This window comes from Coloeus monedula (assembly GCF_965178545.1).
Source record: "Coloeus monedula genome assembly, chromosome: 14".
Taxonomy (NCBI): Eukaryota; Metazoa; Chordata; class Aves; order Passeriformes; family Corvidae; genus Coloeus; species Coloeus monedula.
In genome coordinates, this window is record NC_138794.1 from 4860627 (window position 1) to 4879140 (window position 18514).

Genomic DNA, 18514 nt, shown 5'->3' on the forward strand with positions numbered 1-18514 from the left:
TAAAGGAAGTGCACAATGCTTTATAGTTTCTCAATAATTAAACTTTTCATAGGAATTTCACAAATTTCAATGCATACTTTTTTCTCAACCCCACCAAATACAGTTTTTAAACAGACAAAGGCAAAGAGAAGCACTTCAAGTTACCCAAGTCACAGTTTTGCAAATTTTTCACAAAACTGCAACCATCTGCTTTCAGGGTTTCGTAGATTAAAATCCAGTCATTTTTCAATCAAAAGGTTTGGTAGTTTTCCATGCCATATCAGAATGGATGCAAACATTCAGTGTTTGAGCTTCATGGGTACAATGACAAAGATCCTTCCTACGTCACCAAATAAATCATCAGACAGGAACTTTCCTGACTACACAAGACAACCATGATGACACATGGGCTTGGTATTAAAGAGGCCATGACTCCTTGACACTGCATAAAATCACTGTCCAACTCCAGACTTTCTTTCACTGTAGCATCATTTTTTCCATTTTGGAACAGGAGCCGTGCAGGAGCTCTGGTGGGCTGAGCAGCCACATACTGGAGAGCACTGGGAGGAACAGGGAGGTCCAGGAATGCAATCCCACCCCTGCAAGTGGTGCCAAGGGGACACTGTGGGGAGGTCACGACCTGGTGTTTCCAGGTACCTCTTATGCAGGTGAGCTCCATGCTCACTCCCATTTCCCAGAGCAGAGCATGCTGGAGCAAGCCGACTCCATCTGCCCCTCACATCTGGGGACCAGCCTGAATTACCTCAACCAGCTCTAAATTTTCAGAGTACTCTGCACTCTCTTGGAGAAAGCAGCAGCAGGTAACAGGAGGAGGAGGAGACACATCCACTAACCATCCCATTTTAAAATGAAATAAAATTTAATTCAGCAGCAGCAGCAGCACTGTACAGTGTTGCCTCCTGATGACTTTTGCTCTGAATTACATGAACCAGAAACAATGTAACATTTGTTTGAGTGTGATTTACATGAAGGAAGGAATCCCACAGCATTTACATCCCCTCTGTGAGTCACGCTTTGGTATCCCTGGTCCATCACATCCAGGACGTGTTGAAATGACAGGCAGGGAGAGGAGAGCTGCTTTTGAGACAGTTCCACAGGACAAACTCCTTCACTGAGTGGGAAGTATTATTATCCAGCCTTTGCCCCCTGCTACACGCACTACAGTGAAGGCAGTGGGTCGTGTTCACAGTGCCAGGGCAGCATCTTCTCTCGTGTGTTCATTTAGCAAATTGGAGGCCTCGGACAACAAAGCAAACAGCACCTCAGGTCTTCAAAATCCTTGGTCCTCAGTGGCAATGGGTCTAACAGGCCAGTAATTCCAGTGCTAAATGGAAAATAACTATCCTGTGATTTTATTTTGTAGGCTGAAGCCGCTTCCCATCAGGGCCACACACAGAACTGCTCTGGGCTCCAAGGGAGCCATTAGCCACAGCAGCCAGGGATGGGCAGTGACTGGGGGAGGCTCTGAGAGCCACCCAAAACGTGTTTGGGATGACAGAGTGCACCACAGTAGTTCAACCTTGCACTGCTTCATGTTTTTAGAAATGTATTTAAGTATTTAAAACCTCGCCTTCCTCACTGAAAAGAGGTACTTGCTATTTCTAACAGGCAGCAGGACACCAAAGTGTTGGGGGATTCAGTCACCTCCAACAACGGGTGTGTGCATTAGGGAAAGCTCCCAGATGGGGCTGTCTCCTGTCCCCAGGCTCTTGCAGTGCTGTGTGTACAGCACTTTTGCCTGCAAAAGCCATGGCAATGCACTTCTGCACTGCTGCATTGCCCAGGGGTGAGCCTAGCAGTGACATTTTTTTCAACTGGGTCCCAAGTGGCACATTTTGTATATTAGTATTTAGAGCCAGTCTATAATTAGAAGATAATTTTTTCCAGAGCTAATGAAAAGATGCCCCAGCAACCTCTGGATCTGATCCCAAATCCATTAATACAACTCAAGTGATTCCATTTCATTTTATGTGGGACAGACCACGAACTTTGAAGAAAGATGCTGCCAAGTATTTTCAACCAGGAATATGTTGAAACTTGGTAAAAAAGGATGGAAGAATTCATCCTGTATCTGTCCCTGTTATATACAACTTGGCGAGAAACTGGGAAAATTTAATGAGTAATGCTTCCTGAACCATGATGGTATTTTGATGGAAATGTGGCTAAGAAGTAGCTCCCATGGAAAAATTAAGAAAAATGTATTTCTATCATCATAATGAAGACTTGACCTGTTGTTCTGAGTCATTAGTGTCAGCTGATAGAGGCAAAGATAGTGAGTGTAGGGACACAGTGAGCCTTAGCTGCAACTTTCCCTGCCTGGCAGCCTGGGTGGATTTCTACCAGTGTCCTGCTGAGATGCAGCGACCATCAGTCACCAAACACGTGGCTGCATTCCACATCCAGCATCTCCAAACCCAGATTCCACACCAAAATCAGTATCTCCCAGCACTCCCACACCCAGCTGTGACCACGGTGCCCAGAAGTGCACTTGATTTAGCACGTGAGAGCACAGCTAATGATGACCCGTATGAAAGGAGTGCCAGGAGGGATCTTAAAACAGCCCAACCACACTGTACCCTGCTTGGCATGGGTGCAACACCCATTCTGTGTGTGCCTTTCTGTTTGGATCATGTTCTTCAAAAGCAGCTACAAGCCTATTAAAATGCACCGGAAAAGCTCCAGGATGAAAGTGGCTGCACTTCCAAATGGGGCTCAAGGTCTGGCACATGGCCCCTTCATCAGAGACGCTCACCCAGCACCTGAGCAAACGCCAGAAGAACATCACTGCGTTGAAAACCCGATTTTCACAGCAAAACAGCACGAATGGCCCCTTTTCACTGACCAGCCTGTGTCTCTGGGATGAGCACACAGTGAGCAGAGCCCAGCAGAGCACGGGGGGCTGGTGGCTGCATCTGATTCAGCCCATCCCAGGGCCCCAGCTCCCGGCCGGGTCCCAGCAGAGCCCATGCCTGTTCTCCACAGGCAGAGCCCTGAAAATGGAGTATGAGCTGTGGAAACACCACCTACCCCGTGCCAGGAATGCAGGCCCTGGAGCACAGTGCCCTCAGCTCCTGCCATGGCCCAGTCACCAGCTTTTTGGATTTATGAGCAAGGTAAATCCCGCTCACAAAGTATCAAGTCGACAAATAACAACATAAATGCAATGCAGATCCCACAGTGAAAGGCAAATGTGCCTTACATAGGCAATCTGAAAAGGTCAGCAGAATGTTTGTGGCAAGGATACAAGTATTTCTAACTTTGAACAATGAGACCAAAAGGTGGACAAGGAAACCACTGTGATAGCACCCCAGGGAGTGAATAAATACTGCCCCAGACCATGAATTAACTCTAAACCAACTGTGTTCTAATGAAACCCTCTACAATACAGACACCAATTCACACACCTCAGCATCATCAGTAGAACAGGCTGTTAATTAATGTTTTTCTGGAACACTTTTAAAAGTTGAGCTCTCAAACCATCATTCCTCTTCTGCTCCCTCTGGACAGCCTTTACAAGACAGATAAAAGGGGAACATCCTGTCCCCAACCACACAGCACTGGAGGAGATTTCAAAGACAAAGATCAATGCCTCATCTGATTTTTGGCATTAATCTTATAATTCAGGGTTATTTCTTACTTGACAATTCCCAACAGCATATTTTACTTATTTACAGAAAGACAGGAATTAACAACAGCTCATGACATTTTTATTTTAATGAAATTTAAAAAGGCAGTTATTAGTTATACATACACACAACTGATTCTGTACTTGTTAGTCATAAATATAGAACATTCAGAAGTACAAAATACACTTTATCCACAGCACAATTTCACATCAATATGAAGAGTTTAAACAGATACGTAGCCAAGTGCCTAACAATGACAGAAGCCCATTTTTGGAGTTGTTGTTTTTTTTTGTTCCCTCTCCCTTTTTTTTTTTAAAGACCATTAATCTACACAAAGTAATCAGTGCCCACAGTCATCAATATCATGAAATGCACTCTGGTTTAGAGTAGGAAAAGACTGACCTTTTAAAGACAATTAGATGCCATCACCTTTTCTTTGCCCCATTAACAGCAACAAGCCCAAGCCCACATTCTCTTCTTCTCACAGTTAACAACTGTGAAAAATGGGGCTCTGGCAAAAATCACCTGAAGCCAAACTTGAGCACTGCCAGGAAAAGTGAAAATATCTGAACTAGAAATTAGTCCACTCGATACCTTGCAAACAAAGAGCAACAGCAGTATGACACCAATAAGGCATTAATGACAAAATGGCTGTATTATTCTCGAAAAAAGAGTACACCTATGTATAAAAATATATGTCATAGCAATTGGGTAAATCCAACACTATTTAACACTGTGCCAGAAGTAATTAAGAGTTAAAAAGGCAGTTCTGCAAGAAGTATTTACAGTTTCATACTGTACTTCAAAAGAAAAGAAAAGGCAACAAAGCTACAAATGGAACTATCTGGTTAAAGCATCACTGTAGGTACTGCCAGTAGCACTTGTACAAGTAATGTGATGGAGTCTTGGATTGCTTGTCTGAATAAATGAATAGAAATATTTTAGTATCTAAAATTGTCTCAGTCTACATGTCTGCTCCTTGAAATAACTCACCCAGACCATCACTATTTGCAGTTTCTTGCTCCATTAGTTTAAAACCCAAAAGACTCAGTTTCAAGAAACACCGTGTTTGCAACAGTTCGATCAGAAACCACAGCTTTATTTCCAGCTTAGAAAAAAAAAAAAAACCACGAAAGAAATCAGAAATCCACCACCTATGAAATTCTGGAAATTGGAAGCCAAAGTGCCAACAAAGCTACACTGACAGCACGTAATAAAAACATCAGCATTCCCAATGCACCTTATAACTGCAGCTATAGGATAAGTTAAGTCGCTTTAGTAACCAAACACGAGATACAGCACAGCCAAGGCTACACAGCTCTGTCAGCCACAGGACCTGGAGCAGCTGTTTGGGAGCAGCAGGCGCGGACACGGCCAGGGCAGCGCACGGTGCCCCGCAGCACGAGCAAAGCCTCACCCGCAGCGTTTGCTTGCTCAGAAGCACAAAGTTGCCAGACTCACTGATTGCTCCCTCCTCGCTGGCTCTGGAATGGCAGCCCAACGCCTCCCACCCAGGGTGGGAGAGATGGGCTGGCCAGGAATGGGAGAGGAGCAGGGGAAGGGTGGAAATGCCAAGAATAAAGCGCTGGCTCGGGATGGCACAACAGAAACGGGGGATGGTAAGGGCTGACAGGGAAAACCCAAACCTGGCACTATCCACACTGCCCTTAACAGAGCAGCCATCGCCTTTCCCAAGCAGAAAGGCAGGAGGAGTCCACAAGGTGAGGAGGAGTCCATGCTCTGATCCCTCAGGCGTACTGACTTCAAAAAAACAACAAGAAGAAGAGAGATGTGCTTAAAATTCTTCTAACAGTGCACTTCTAATGGCACAACCAAAATCTGTACACGGGAAGCCTTCTCCAGTAGTATAAAACCCACGACACGCTGAGGAAGTTATCATTGCTGATGTCAGGAGAAAGAAAATTACTTTAAAAACCTTATTTTTAAATTGAATTCAGGAAGTAAAATAAACTATAAATATACTTAGAGCAGTTTCTTGGGTAAAATAAAACAGAGGAACAGCACTTTTTCACTGAATTCATTACTCACTTTATGGAGAAATTTATAAAAATTTCAGAAGAACTGACATTTATCATGTCAACCATCTTCTGTGCAGAGACAAACTGCTCACCTACTGCTCCCTCCCTCACAATCAGCCCGTTTCAAAACCCTGCATAGACACTGAGCACCTCACTCACTGGTGCAGCATCCAGGCACATCTTACAGACACCAGTGAATTTTACTCTGAGGCAGCAGAGCTTTGCCTATCCAATTCCATGAGCAGTCACTCATTTGAGCAGCGTGAGGGGAAAGGGAGATGGCTCCAAGAGAGTAAACATCCATGTATTTAAAAGAAGAGTGCATAAGCACATGGCTTGCTCACCTAAGATGGTATTTTCCTGATCTCTGGGGGAGAAGAGATAGGAGGATTTTTGTTTGTTCTCAGTGTGATTTGGTGAGGCAAGTGCAGACCAGGAGATCTGAGGCCTCTCCAGTACTTCATCTAGAAATATACAAAACTGTCCTAAAAAAAAAAGACTCCCTAGCCCCACTTGCACATAGGGTAAGAGATTGGTCCCAGATTTAGTGAGAGAAATAGTAAGGACTCTTCCTGGCTACTGAACACTGCATGCTGATCTGGGAGAAGGCTGGGACAGCAGTGTCAGATGGGCACAGCCCCACCTGTGCCAGCCATGTCCTTGGGTCACGATCGCCTGAAACCTGCATGGCCAGAGCGGGCTGTGGGGGCAGGGCCTGCCTGCTCTCCAGCACATTATCCCAAAAATATGGACTGTGGTGATATGCACCATGTTCCCCAGCCTCAGAGACAACCCAGAGAGGGGCTATGAGAAGGCAGAGCTTAATCCTGTGAAGCCTAAGCATCGCTGCACACACTGAGATCTTCTGGATGGGGGCTACGCCCTGGGGCTGCTCTTTCAAGGTCCGTGATGGCCCCTGAATGTCCAAAAGCTGAGGCAAGCTGCCCACTCCTCCTCTGCAGAGGCTGGCTACCACCACCCAACCTCAAGGTTATGAACAACCTGCATGCAGGAACTCGGGGCATCGTGAGCAATTCTTTCTCCTCCCATCCCAGAAGAAATGATCAAGATAAAATCCTTACAATCCAGCCTCTGTAAAGTTATCATGCATATGAAATAGTGAACAAAAAGATTCCTACCACGTCTCTGATGAAGACATAAGGCAGGTGACTTGCCCAAGAGGAAGGTGATTAACTTACCTCTCTGGAAAAGCATACGGCATTCAGAGCAGCCAAGAGTCCTCAACAAACTTGGTAAGCTGAAAATCCCATATTTAACGGAATAGGGTTAACAGGGTTTAACAGAAGCATTTGCTTGGGAATCCAAGCAAAAATTCAAGTTATCACTGTGTATGCAGTGGACAACAGTCCAATCAATATCTATTACCAACTCACTCTAAAAAAATTACACACTACAAAACCTTCTCATTGCTTGCAGCAAATGAGCTTGAATGATTTCCTAGTAACAGGCCACCACCCTGCACTGTTAAAATGTGAGGTTTCACAGTATAAAAAAGTACTTCACAGAAAGGAAATGCAGCTAATATAGAAAATGCAATCTCGATGTGTTTACAGTCATTTTTTAAGAGGCAATATTTTTGGGAAAGCAAGAACAATAATAGTTAAAGCAGCCAGTGAGAAATGTACAAGGTTATAGGCCTCAATTCAGTGCAAAACCAGACTAATAGCTTATGTAAGTAAATGTTTGTTCTGAATAGAGAACCACCTGAATTAAAAGTAAGAACACCTATGTGAAGTGATGGAGACTTCCACGATATTCAAATCCTTCACATACATCATCAACCTTTTCAGTACACTCCAGAATGGACCCTTTGTAAAGGCAAAAGAAACCAGTACAGGAAATCACTTCATACAGCACAAGATATACATAAAGTACCAAAATGTACACACATTCAAGTTTAAGTTAGAAAAGGCAGAGCTGAATCTTCTGGTGAGAGAGGCCTACATTATGTTGCTTAATCTCAACATTTAAAGTGACCTAAAACCTACAAGAATCGAAGAAAACAGAATATTGTGTCTGCTTTCAGAAACTTAAGCTTAAAGCAAGGCATCGAAATTGAGCGGTAGGCACTGTAACGAGACATGAGCTTACCTTTTCTCTGTTAGTCTTTGTTACTTCGTTATCTATTGAAAAATTACCATTCAAAGGAAATATTATGTATCATTCACATTCAAATATTTGAGACTCAGAGATTTTTTTTTTTTTAAAACAAGCAAAATTTTTATCTCTGAGGTAGATGACAATAAAATAAAAAAAATAATAATGCAGCTGTCAATGAACACTACCAAGTGCTGGAGCTCCTCTGTCGGCACTGATGCACCCCAAGGAGGAGAGAGCAAGCCCTACACCACTATCTGAAACATGAGAAATGTGTCTTCTGGTTTAGTAGCTTCTATAGAAATGCAACACAGAAAAAGCAGCGCCAAAATTACACTGAAATGGCCTTGGAGAAGAAGAACTTCCATTTCTGCTTCGCAAGCTACTCGGAAAATGGTGGAAACATGCCCAGGTCAGCAAAATCTTCAATGTTGTAATTGCCAGTACCCTGTGTGGGATCCCCCGGCATCGGCAGCATGTCCTGCACGATAAGGAAAAATCAAAGTGAAGTGTCACTTGCCAACACATTATCCAGACACAAACTGTTTCCTGTTCATCTTTTCAGTGTAAAACCAGAAAAGGCCAAGTTTAGATAAGTAAGGTGAAAACCAGACCTGTGCAGGGGGCTGGGCTAAGGTTTATGTGCTACTTCTGTTTTGCTGCAGTGTTTTTGAACAAGAGGTGGGACTTAAGCAGGACAGAAGTTTTGGACTGCTCCTCTGAATAAAATCTATTTGAGCTGCCTCCTACTCCTCCCAGACTGAAACAGCTCCCCTTGGAATGGGCAGCTACGTACGGAGAGAAGCAAACTCTCTGGTTTCACTGCATGGGGAGTACACAACATCTCACACACTGGAGCTCCAGCTGTGTCAGGATGGCCTTGGGCAAGGTCTCATCTCCTCACCAGCACTTCTCTAGGTGAACGCTGCTCTGTGCAACACCCAACACTGGACATCCACCCCAGCTAACAAGGTGCCCAAGCAGCCTTCATGAATGTACAGAGGCAGAGGAAATAGCAGGAACTCAGGAGAAATGGGATTTCGTGGTAGTTGCTCTCAAGGGTCTTGAGCCAAGTGAGGTCCCTGCAGGAGCCTTCATAAAACACTCAACCTTTCCTCTCAGCTGGAGACTGAAGCCACAGGGAAAAGATATCCCTTGCTGAGAAAACCCGAGTTTATGCTTGCTTTTCCTGTCAGTCCTTACAATAATAAGCTCTTACCACAAAGCCAAGTCTTGTCAGGGATGGCTCATTATCCTTACAATAAAACAAAACCAAAAGAACAAGTAAGAAAGCTCACAGGATCTGCTTTGTGAAAGAACAACCAAGAGCTGCTGCATACTGTGAAGTTCCCCCAAAATAAAGACTGATCAAAATCCATCTGAAGTCTTCACAGCATCCCTGTCAACATGGTGAGAGAGACGGTGAACACGACTGGCAGAGTCTGAGCTGCCAGGGTCAGCCTTCATTTTCTGACCAAAACTTGCATTTATTTCATGTTTTCCCACATTCCCTCACAGCCAAAGGGAAGCTGTAGCTGCCCCCTCCTGTCTACATTTCCATCTCTGAAGGCATCTCTGCTGCTGGGGCCTCTGTGGCAAAGTCTCCTCAGGCACAGATTCAGCAAGGTCTCCTCTTGAGTCTGCCTCTCTCCTTAAGCCCAGCTAACCCACGGCTGGCTTTGGGCACAAACAATCCAAGCAACTTCTTGGAGGCCTTTAAACTCATCCAAGTTTCTTATCACATCCAGCTATTATCCTACTTCCCTCCAAATGCACGCTCGCCTCCAAGAGCTCTGCAGATGAGCCCAGTTCTCCTTTTATCCCATGGTCCTCCTTTCCACTAACTCCATGAGAAGTTTGTTAAGAAACAAGCAAGACACTGCCTGGAGCCCCATGTCTCTGCTGGCCATCAAACCATGCTGTCCTCAGCGCCACTGGAATTACCCTGCATATCCTCTTGGATAGCAACTAAACTTTGCTAACACAAAGAGATGCAACAGACCAATGCACCAGTCCTGCCTGGGCCATGGCTTAGAGCACACAGACAGGCAGTTATTCCAGATGAAGTGCTGTTGTTTGATCTTGTGTGGAAGCATTGGTTCATGCACACAGGAGTATTCCCATGCTCACATCTCTTCTGCAGCGTTCCTGCAAGCAGCTGCACACGAACCCAATCTTGCAGGTGAATTTACTTTCCGAAAGATAAGGAGGTGCCCCACTTCTAAACCTTGCTTGGGGCTTGAACTGTCTTTCCTGCATTTATCTGCATTGTATTCTCGTAAACTGTCGTCTTCATCTAATTTAAAAACCAGTTAGGCAAGGACAGGTATGTTATTAGACAACTTCTGAAAGCCTACTCTATAGTAGGACTTCACTATGTGTAGTCAAGGCTCAGAATTATAGCTAATTAGGTAGATGAAGACGACTGTTTACCACCTATCTGATATCTGACTGGGTTTAACCTTAAAAAATTATTGGTCACTATCTGCTATGCAGTATCAGACTCCTTTCCTGCATGAACTGTCAAAGAGAATGACATTGATGCCTAATTGAACCTGAGAAGTCAGAGGGCAGCACCAGAATGAAAAAGACACTTCACTTGGGAATACTTCACAGGTTCTCTGCAAAAGATGCAAGCCCTAAGTACAGGGTGCAAAGAGAAGGGAAAACAGTGTTTTACATCAGCAAAGATGCTGCTGTGTGGCAGAAACCCAAGCCACCTCAGTAGCTAAGGGCAGCTAAGAGCAGTGCAGGCCTATGGCAGCAGACAGCAGCAGGGAAGTGCTCCAGGCCCTGCTGCACCCTGATCCTTGAGGGCCATGGCTCTTCTCTCAGAACTGAAGGGCTCTCAGAGGGACTCTGGGCTCGCTGAGCGCTCCTCACCTGGAACACCTCGGTCTGGCTGGGCTGCGGGTGCGAGTGCTGGTCGCCACTCTGCTGGTTGTGGTGCTGGCTCTGCCACTGGGACCACACTTCAGAAGGTCTCCCCTGGAACTGCCCACTGCTCTGGCCACCTTCAGCTGCATGGGGAAGGAAAGGGCAGAAGTCAGAGAGCAGCTCCTCCAAAACATCTGCCAGCTTTGGTGTGGCATCCATCAGTGCCTGGATTTGCAAAGGAGCCTTGGAGAAAGGCCCTGAGTGACACCAGCCCCATGAGGAGGAAGCTGGAGGGCATTTCAGCCCCAGAGCAAAGCTCAGGGCCATGGCTGCACAGCCATGAACTGCCCAGAGCAAAACACACAGTGACACGGTGAGCCAGGCACTGGAAGACAATTTTCAAGCATCTCCCTGTAGTTTTTTAATCAATAATAAGGAGTGTTTTTTCATTTCACTTTAAAACCAAACTTCAGCATCTGAATGCTCTTTCTCTTCAAAAAACTGAATTCTTGCAGAGCAGTGGGTGCACAGTTTGCTACTCATCTAAAAAGCATGTAAGCAGATCCAGGATTTTTTTAAGCAGATGTAGAAACACCATGATCAACAGACAACAGCCTCACTGATTAAATACAGGCATGGCTGGACTGTCTTGTCCTCCAATGATACAGCTGCAAAGTGATTTATTTAATATGCATTTCATAGCAAATTATTATCCTGTCAGTATGGTGATACTTTCTTAGAAGTCTGAGGCCATTTACATTTGACAGAGTAACAAGAATAGCAAGGCTTTATTGTAAATACACTTAAAGTGATGATTTCCAGGAGATTAATTTCTTCTAAATAGTTTACCAGAAAAAAACCATGTTGCCACACATTAATTTGGTTACCGATTACACATACATTTTTCATGAGTACACAGTAACAGATTACACTTAAGGTGGACTCATTTTACCTTGCATTTCTACAGACTGCCACTGAATTACAATATTTTTGGACAATTTTCCATTCATTAGTTACAGTATCTCCTTCTAAGAATTAGCATTTTAGAAAGCTTGCCACCAGGCTCATGCTTTTCTTCCAAACATTTCCTCCTCTTCCTTCTTCATGTTTTTTTCTCTATAACTGCTCCAGCTATTTTTGCCTGTTTCCCTCTCACAGCAGAGGATCAAGCTGTGTATGTCTGGTCCTTCCCGATCACCAGCATCCTCTGCCAAGGGTGCCAAATTTCCTGTGCTGAACTTCCACACCTGTGCTGTGCCACACAAGCCTTTGATAGCCAGACTCAATCACGTCAAATCAGCCACTACTCACAGTCCCAACTTCAGAAAATACAGCCACACGTGTTTAACCCCATCCCTCTGGGTACCAGCAAAGCCATGCAAAACTGAAAAAGGGAAGGTTTTACAGGAAAGTAAACAGGCTGTAGTGATGCATTTCTATCACATCCCAAGTAGATGACTACAGTTCTTCCCTTACTGACATTACCACAAGCAGTAATTCAGCTGACTCAAAAACCCTGCAGACATTTTAAGGGCCAAAATACAATTCATCTAAGCTACGCCATAAAAGAAAGCTGCAAGTTTGTTTTGGATTTTTTTCCCCCCTCAGAACAACACTTTGAAATTAACTGAGGGAAACAAATGATGGTTCTTTTCAGCAGAACAGCTCCTGCCAGCCGGCGGTCGAAGCCATTCGTCTCCGTGAGGGCTGTGTTATTAATAGCACCCAAACTGATGTAGGTCAGGAGATGTTTCTCATTAAGTGAAAGGGTTCTTGCCAAGTAGCTTAAGCCTGAAATACAAGGCTGTCTCATAAACAAATGTACAATGCCTGGTGCAAATGGAAATGGAGGCAGGAATAAGCTGTGTGGGAAGAATTCCATCTCAATGCCCTTTTTCTAGGCACCAGCAGGGCCCGTCTGCAACAGGTTTGTGCCAGATCTGCTCCCCAGGGACAGGAGGAAACATCACACATTAGCACACTGCTACCTGTGCTTTTTGGAATTGCACATTATTATCAGCCAGTGACATTTTTCATGGAATCCATTAAATTTTTTACTCTCGAATATTACTATTCTGGTGGAGTGCAGAAAACTTACCAAGGGGTCACCTACTGGGGTCACGGTCTGAAAGCCACTAAATTAGCACATAATAGGAAAAGAAAACCATTTCAAAATCTGGCACCTACTCTGAATAGGTTAGTAGCAGTGGGGGTACAAAATAAATCCTGTTTCCAGCCAAACACCAACACGCAATCTCTGTGCAAGAGGACATCACCATGAAAAAGAAGATAAAAAATGAAAAAAAATGCAAATTTGTGCCTTTTAAGTGTTCTTCTGAGAAGTAGAAAGAAATTGAAGAAGCTGACCACAATTTGGGAGGATGGTTACCAGTGATACGAGCAACTTCTGAATCTTTCAGGACACCATTTACTGGGAAAAAATAAAAAAAATTCCCTCATACCATAAAATGACACAATATTCTGAAGTGTATTGGATGTGGAGGAGATGCAGCGGGGAGGCAACAGGTCAGCTCTGTCCTCTCTACTCAGCAGCAGAAAGCAAAACCCTTTCACCACCTGGGTTTCCCACCCGACCCACCAAAAGAACCATCTGGAGGATTTTTAATGGAGTTAATGCTGAAGAGTTTCGTTTTTATGAGCATTTCTGTGTCACACCATTTAAAACTTACCAAAGCCTGCACTTCGGTTTGCTAAGCTGGAGTAGGCATTCCCACTTGGAGAAGAGGTGGCTGGGCTGGACAGGGGGCTGTAGGATGATGGATCAGCTGGGTAGGTGTGACTTGTTCCAATGCCAAAGGGAGATGACTGAGCCTTGCCAGACTGAGATGGAATTTGCTGCAGAGTAAAGGGTAAAACAAGGAAAAAGTTTTATTGGTGAGGAACAGCACAGCAGAATCACCTTTTACAACATAAAGCAAAGACTAAATAAACTCTGTGGATGCCAGCAGGCACGTTTTTCCTCTCTCAGCCGTATTTCATTTCTGTCCAAGCCAGCTTACTGCTGCAGAAGGAATACAACAGACTATAAACCAACATTTACAGCTCTCCTGCTGATTAGTTCACATGTACTCTATCAGAGGTATTTGGAAAACCAGGATTTCCTTCACCACTGTTATGAGGATTAATCTCAAACAGAACAGGTATGGAGAATTCATCTTTATTTTCCAGGTGTATTGATCTTGCAGTGCCACAGTAAAATCAGTTACCTGAATGTCTTGCAGGACACATGCAGGTCTTACATGACCAGAGTATCCAGTGCTTGGGACTAAATGGCCAAAGAAGTTTCAAAACTAATGAGCTGCTTTCTCTCCCTGCCTATGAAATACAGGCAGCAGTTATTTTGCTTTGCAAAAGGCCTGGAAGGGTGAATCACCAAGTCCTGGTAGAAGAGAAGAAACAGTCTAACATTGCTTTAATTGGGCAGCTGAGTTAATTCAAAGGTACTAAAATCCAGCTTGCTGTCATTTCACCTACATAATGGCTCTGTCACAGGATCTTCCAGAATGTTATACAAATGATGAAACACTGCAGAGGCTGCTTTGAGACATGTACAGCTTGAGACTAAAGGGAGTGAAGTGTTCCATCCCAAGTCATGTGCTAATGCACAGACAGAATCTGCTTATAAACCATTTCCCACATTATGAGTAAGTCCAGCAGTCCCAAGAAAAACTCACTAACCAATCCCACAAACAGAAATTAAAAGGTGATTACATCTCTGGATGCCTGTAATGATGTGCACTGTTAGTGGCAATCAGTGCATGCAAATGAAGCTGGTTTTCCCTGGAAGAGAGGGATAGAATGAAGCCCCCACAATCCAAGGGGAAAAGGTCAGTGACCTGCTACACCACTCATATTACCACAGGCCTGGGCTCTAGGGTATATCACCGTGTCCCACAGCTGTAGGGAGGAGGAGGAGAGAAGATCCAGCAGGCAGGAACTGTGCAGCAAGATTGATTCATTGAATTATTTTACAAACACTTTTATAGACTTTTTTCTTCATAGTCTAATTGGACAAAGGGTCAGCCACCCCTTGGGGGTGATTGGCTAAAATCCTAAAACATCCATTGTCAAAATATTTTTCTACTGTACCATAAACAAGACTTTTCAAGGCTGCAGGTGTTTGGTCGTTTATATAACTCTGCTACCTCTTCTGTGAGAGAGAAAAGTCTCTCATGGACTTAGAAAATAGCAAGAAAATCCTTGCTAGCAGCATTTTTGTATCCACACACTCAGACACACACAGGTGCATGGGGTTGGGCAGGGTCCACCCAAGGGCACTGAGGGAGCTGGCAGAAGTGCTCACTGAGCCACTTCCCATCATTTCTTAGCAGGAAAAATTCCTTCACCAAAAGGGTTGTCAAGAACAGGAAGAGGCTGCCCAGGGAAGAGATTGAGTCACCATCCCTGGAGGTGTTGAAAGGATGTGCAGATGTGGCACGTGGGGACGTGGGTTAGTGGTGGAATTGGCAGCAGTGGGTTAATGGTTGGACTGGGTGATCATAAAGGTCTTTTCCAAACTTAACGACTCCATGATTTTTGGGCAAATGCAGGGGAGCTGGGGGAGGAAAACAGATCCCAATAGGCATATAACGTGGAAGATACTATTAAATCTTCAGTTCCAAGCTAAGAAATTGTACATTTCTGAAGGTTTCCACAATGGCAGTGGGCGCTCTGCATGTCACTTCTGCAAGGCCTAACTCTATTTTACTTTATTTAAGATGGACGAACGAATTCCAATTTCCTTACACTCATATACAAACTCAGTTGACTTGGACAGAATTTGTGCAGTAAGAGGGATGAGTAATTTGTTTTAGTCATTTTCGGCACCTTCCATATGATTTAAAGAAACGAGTTAATGTTATGACTGGATTTGATTAACCAGGTGTGACAGATAACCATGACACACTGAGGGCTGGGAATAATCAGTGATTAATGTGGAAACACTTCAGTTACTGAAACATTATTTAGTGACCACCCCAATATGCCATTCTGGCCTGCCAAACAATGGGAACTCAGGAGTGATTAAGAGCAGCATTATTAAGATCAAGCTTGATTATTTCATATTATTTGTCTTTTAATAGCGTTTCAAAGCATTTTTTAAATTGTTACACAGAACAAGAAATGATTTCTGGGCTAACACTGACAAGCACAGCGCATCTGATGGAGGTATGTGCTGTTTCCTCCAGTAGTGTCAGCTACACTGGGCAGTGCTAACAGAGGGGCAACAGGCTGAGCAGCCTCTGCTCTGAATCCATGCCTGGATTTGTACGTGCCCCTTCTGCCCACCCTGATAACAGTGGGGAACATTGCTGGGTGCAAGGTGCTGCTCCAAGAAAGATTTAATTCACAGGCTTAATACTAAAGCAGAAGATTTGTCCTTTTTTCCTTCATCCAGTGCACACATAAAACAAATGCAGGACAAGACCTTGCACTGGGGTTTGGGTCAGTGCAGCAGCTGCCACCTCAATGAACACCATCCCAAACCAAATGTGGCTGCACGTGGGGCAGCTGCTCACCCTGCCAAGGAACAGAAGCGAGGGACCAGCTCCACCCCAACCACAAATTAATTACACTGACATTATAAATGGGTTTACTAACACTTCTGTAAAAAGCACAGAGAGTGCAAATCTTTAATGACCATGAAAATAAAGCACTCGAAACCAGTACCTGTCCTGGAAATGGTGGGCGATTTCCTGTCCAGGCCACCTGGCTCTGGTTGAGCTGCCGGGATATCTGTGTCAGGTTCTGGCCTGTTGAGGAGGAAGACTGGATGTCGTTGACACCAGGCACATGCACCACAGAGGAACTAAGGGTTCAGAACACAGACAGAGCCTCATTCGTAGGGCGCATTCTCAAGGCACAAACCCCAGATACAGAAATAGTGACGATACATTAAAACGAATTATTCACTCTATCCTGATGAAAAAATGACCGAAAACCATCACAAAACTATGAAACATATTGGCATTCTAAAATGTCAGCTCTAATAGACACAGCAGGCAAAATTACTTTGATTTAGACTTCAGGAATCTCTTGGAAAGGGCTTCTAAGAATAAAAAGTCTCACACACAGTGCATGCACACTTAGCCCCACACCAGTTTAACATTTAATGCATTAAAAATCCTGCTTGCAGAGAGTATTTGAGCAGGTACTTCATCATAAATTTGTGCCTAAAGTCAACAGTATTTAAGCATTTGCTTAAATGCCATTTTAAATGAAGATGGGCACAAAAGATGATACTTATAAGCACTTCCTTATTTGTTTCCTGCCTGGGAAATGAAGTATGTGCTACATATTAAAAAGAAGGGCTTTTAATTCCTTTTTTCACCAACTGATGCTCAAGAAGAACAGGCAGTTATATACCCAGGCAAAAGAATAATCAAGACAGGAAGTTAAACTCATGTAGTAACTTTAAAACACTACTACTAATAAAAAATAATGTTTTTAAGGAACTTTTTTATATGTTAGCTGTTTCCTAATTACTGAATTTCACTAGAGAGAAATACCCAGAAATTCCTAATTATAAGAAAAAATTTATGAAGGAACAGCTCCACATCACTATTTTATTCTCATGGAAGTCTTGAGCAACAGAATCTACACAACCACACATTGTGACTGTACTTTTATACATAAAACCATACTTTTTACATGTCATATATAGATGAATAAAAATGAAGACAGTACACAAAACCACTTCTGTGCATCCACTGAAACAGCTTGTTCTTTTCTCCAATCCCTTCCCTATTGTTTATTTTCACAATCTTACACAGAAAGAAGAGAGCAGATTGGGGAAAGAAGTAAACAAGGCTGAACAGAGAGAAAGCAGGAATCTGAATCCTTGGAGAAGGCTGACAGAATCCCTCCCAGAGTGTAAGCAAAACGTGGCAGGCATTTGAATATTGGAGTTGTTATTCTGGATTTCTTAAGCTGCCTAAAAGCAAAGTGTATGTTTAGAAATTCTTTGCAGAGTTTTTCTAATTTTTTAAAAATTTATTTTGTTTTTATTTTTTTACTATCACAGAGTCTCCAAAGAGGGAAACGTAGACCAGAAAGTCCATCTAAATCTGGCTGGAGCACACAGCAGCTGCAGGGGAGGGCTGGCCCTACTGCCAACATCTTCTCAGCTGGACTGGCAAGTCCCATCATCTAAGGAGCTTGGACTGTATGTGGAACACGTACTTTGAGAGCAGGATTCTGCAGAATAGTGCCTAGAGACTGCCCAGGCTCAGTGACTGCATGGGCCAGGCTGGAGATTATTCAAAGGGGCCAGTTCATTGAGAGTGGAAGTGCTGGCAGAAATGCAAGCCATTACTTGATGTAACAGAATAGCATTAGGAAAAAAGCTATAGTTAAACATCAGGAATTAACACAGGAAACGAACAGAACACACACCAAACCCCACGATGGCAAGTCAGCCACCCAGTAGTACACAACAGCCAATTAAAAGACATTTTAATTTACTGTCATATCTCCCCAAGTTATACTTGGCTCTAATTTGACAAAACACACTCACATGGATCTTACTTCTCCCCACTGAGATTATTAGCAATTACAACTTTAAGAGCACATTGGTTTAAACAAAGTCAGTGTTTGCCAATGTTTTCCAGTTCCTGGAACCGAGAGGCTCTGAATGGCTGTTCCCTCACTTTCACAGCCTTGCCTGGTCTGAACAGGAGAATGAAACTCCAGTAAGACAGTGGTGGTATCACAAGGCACTAAGGTAAGTACAGTTGCTGTTATCACACTCTCCAGAAGCGACCAGAAACGAAGACAAACTTCAGATTAGGCAAACCTGTACTGCCAGCTGGTAAGTGACACACACTTACAGTAATT

General features: G+C 43.8%; 1 protein-coding gene across 1 annotated transcript in view; it reads right to left on the bottom strand.

Moving 5' to 3' along the window:
- Positions 1-8130: 8130 nt before the first annotated feature.
- ARNT2 (aryl hydrocarbon receptor nuclear translocator 2) overlaps positions 8131-18514 on the bottom strand; it is a 94393-nt gene continuing 84009 nt past the window's right edge. The window contains exons 16-19 of the mRNA XM_082290472.1: positions 16349-16487; positions 13351-13516; positions 10667-10803; positions 8131-8264 (exon numbers count right to left, since the gene is read on the bottom strand). Of these exons, the coding sequence (XP_082146598.1) occupies positions 8166-8264; positions 10667-10803; positions 13351-13516; positions 16349-16487 (541 nt within the window). The 3' untranslated portion in view covers positions 8131-8165. The remainder of the gene's footprint in view (positions 8265-10666; positions 10804-13350; positions 13517-16348; positions 16488-18514) is intronic.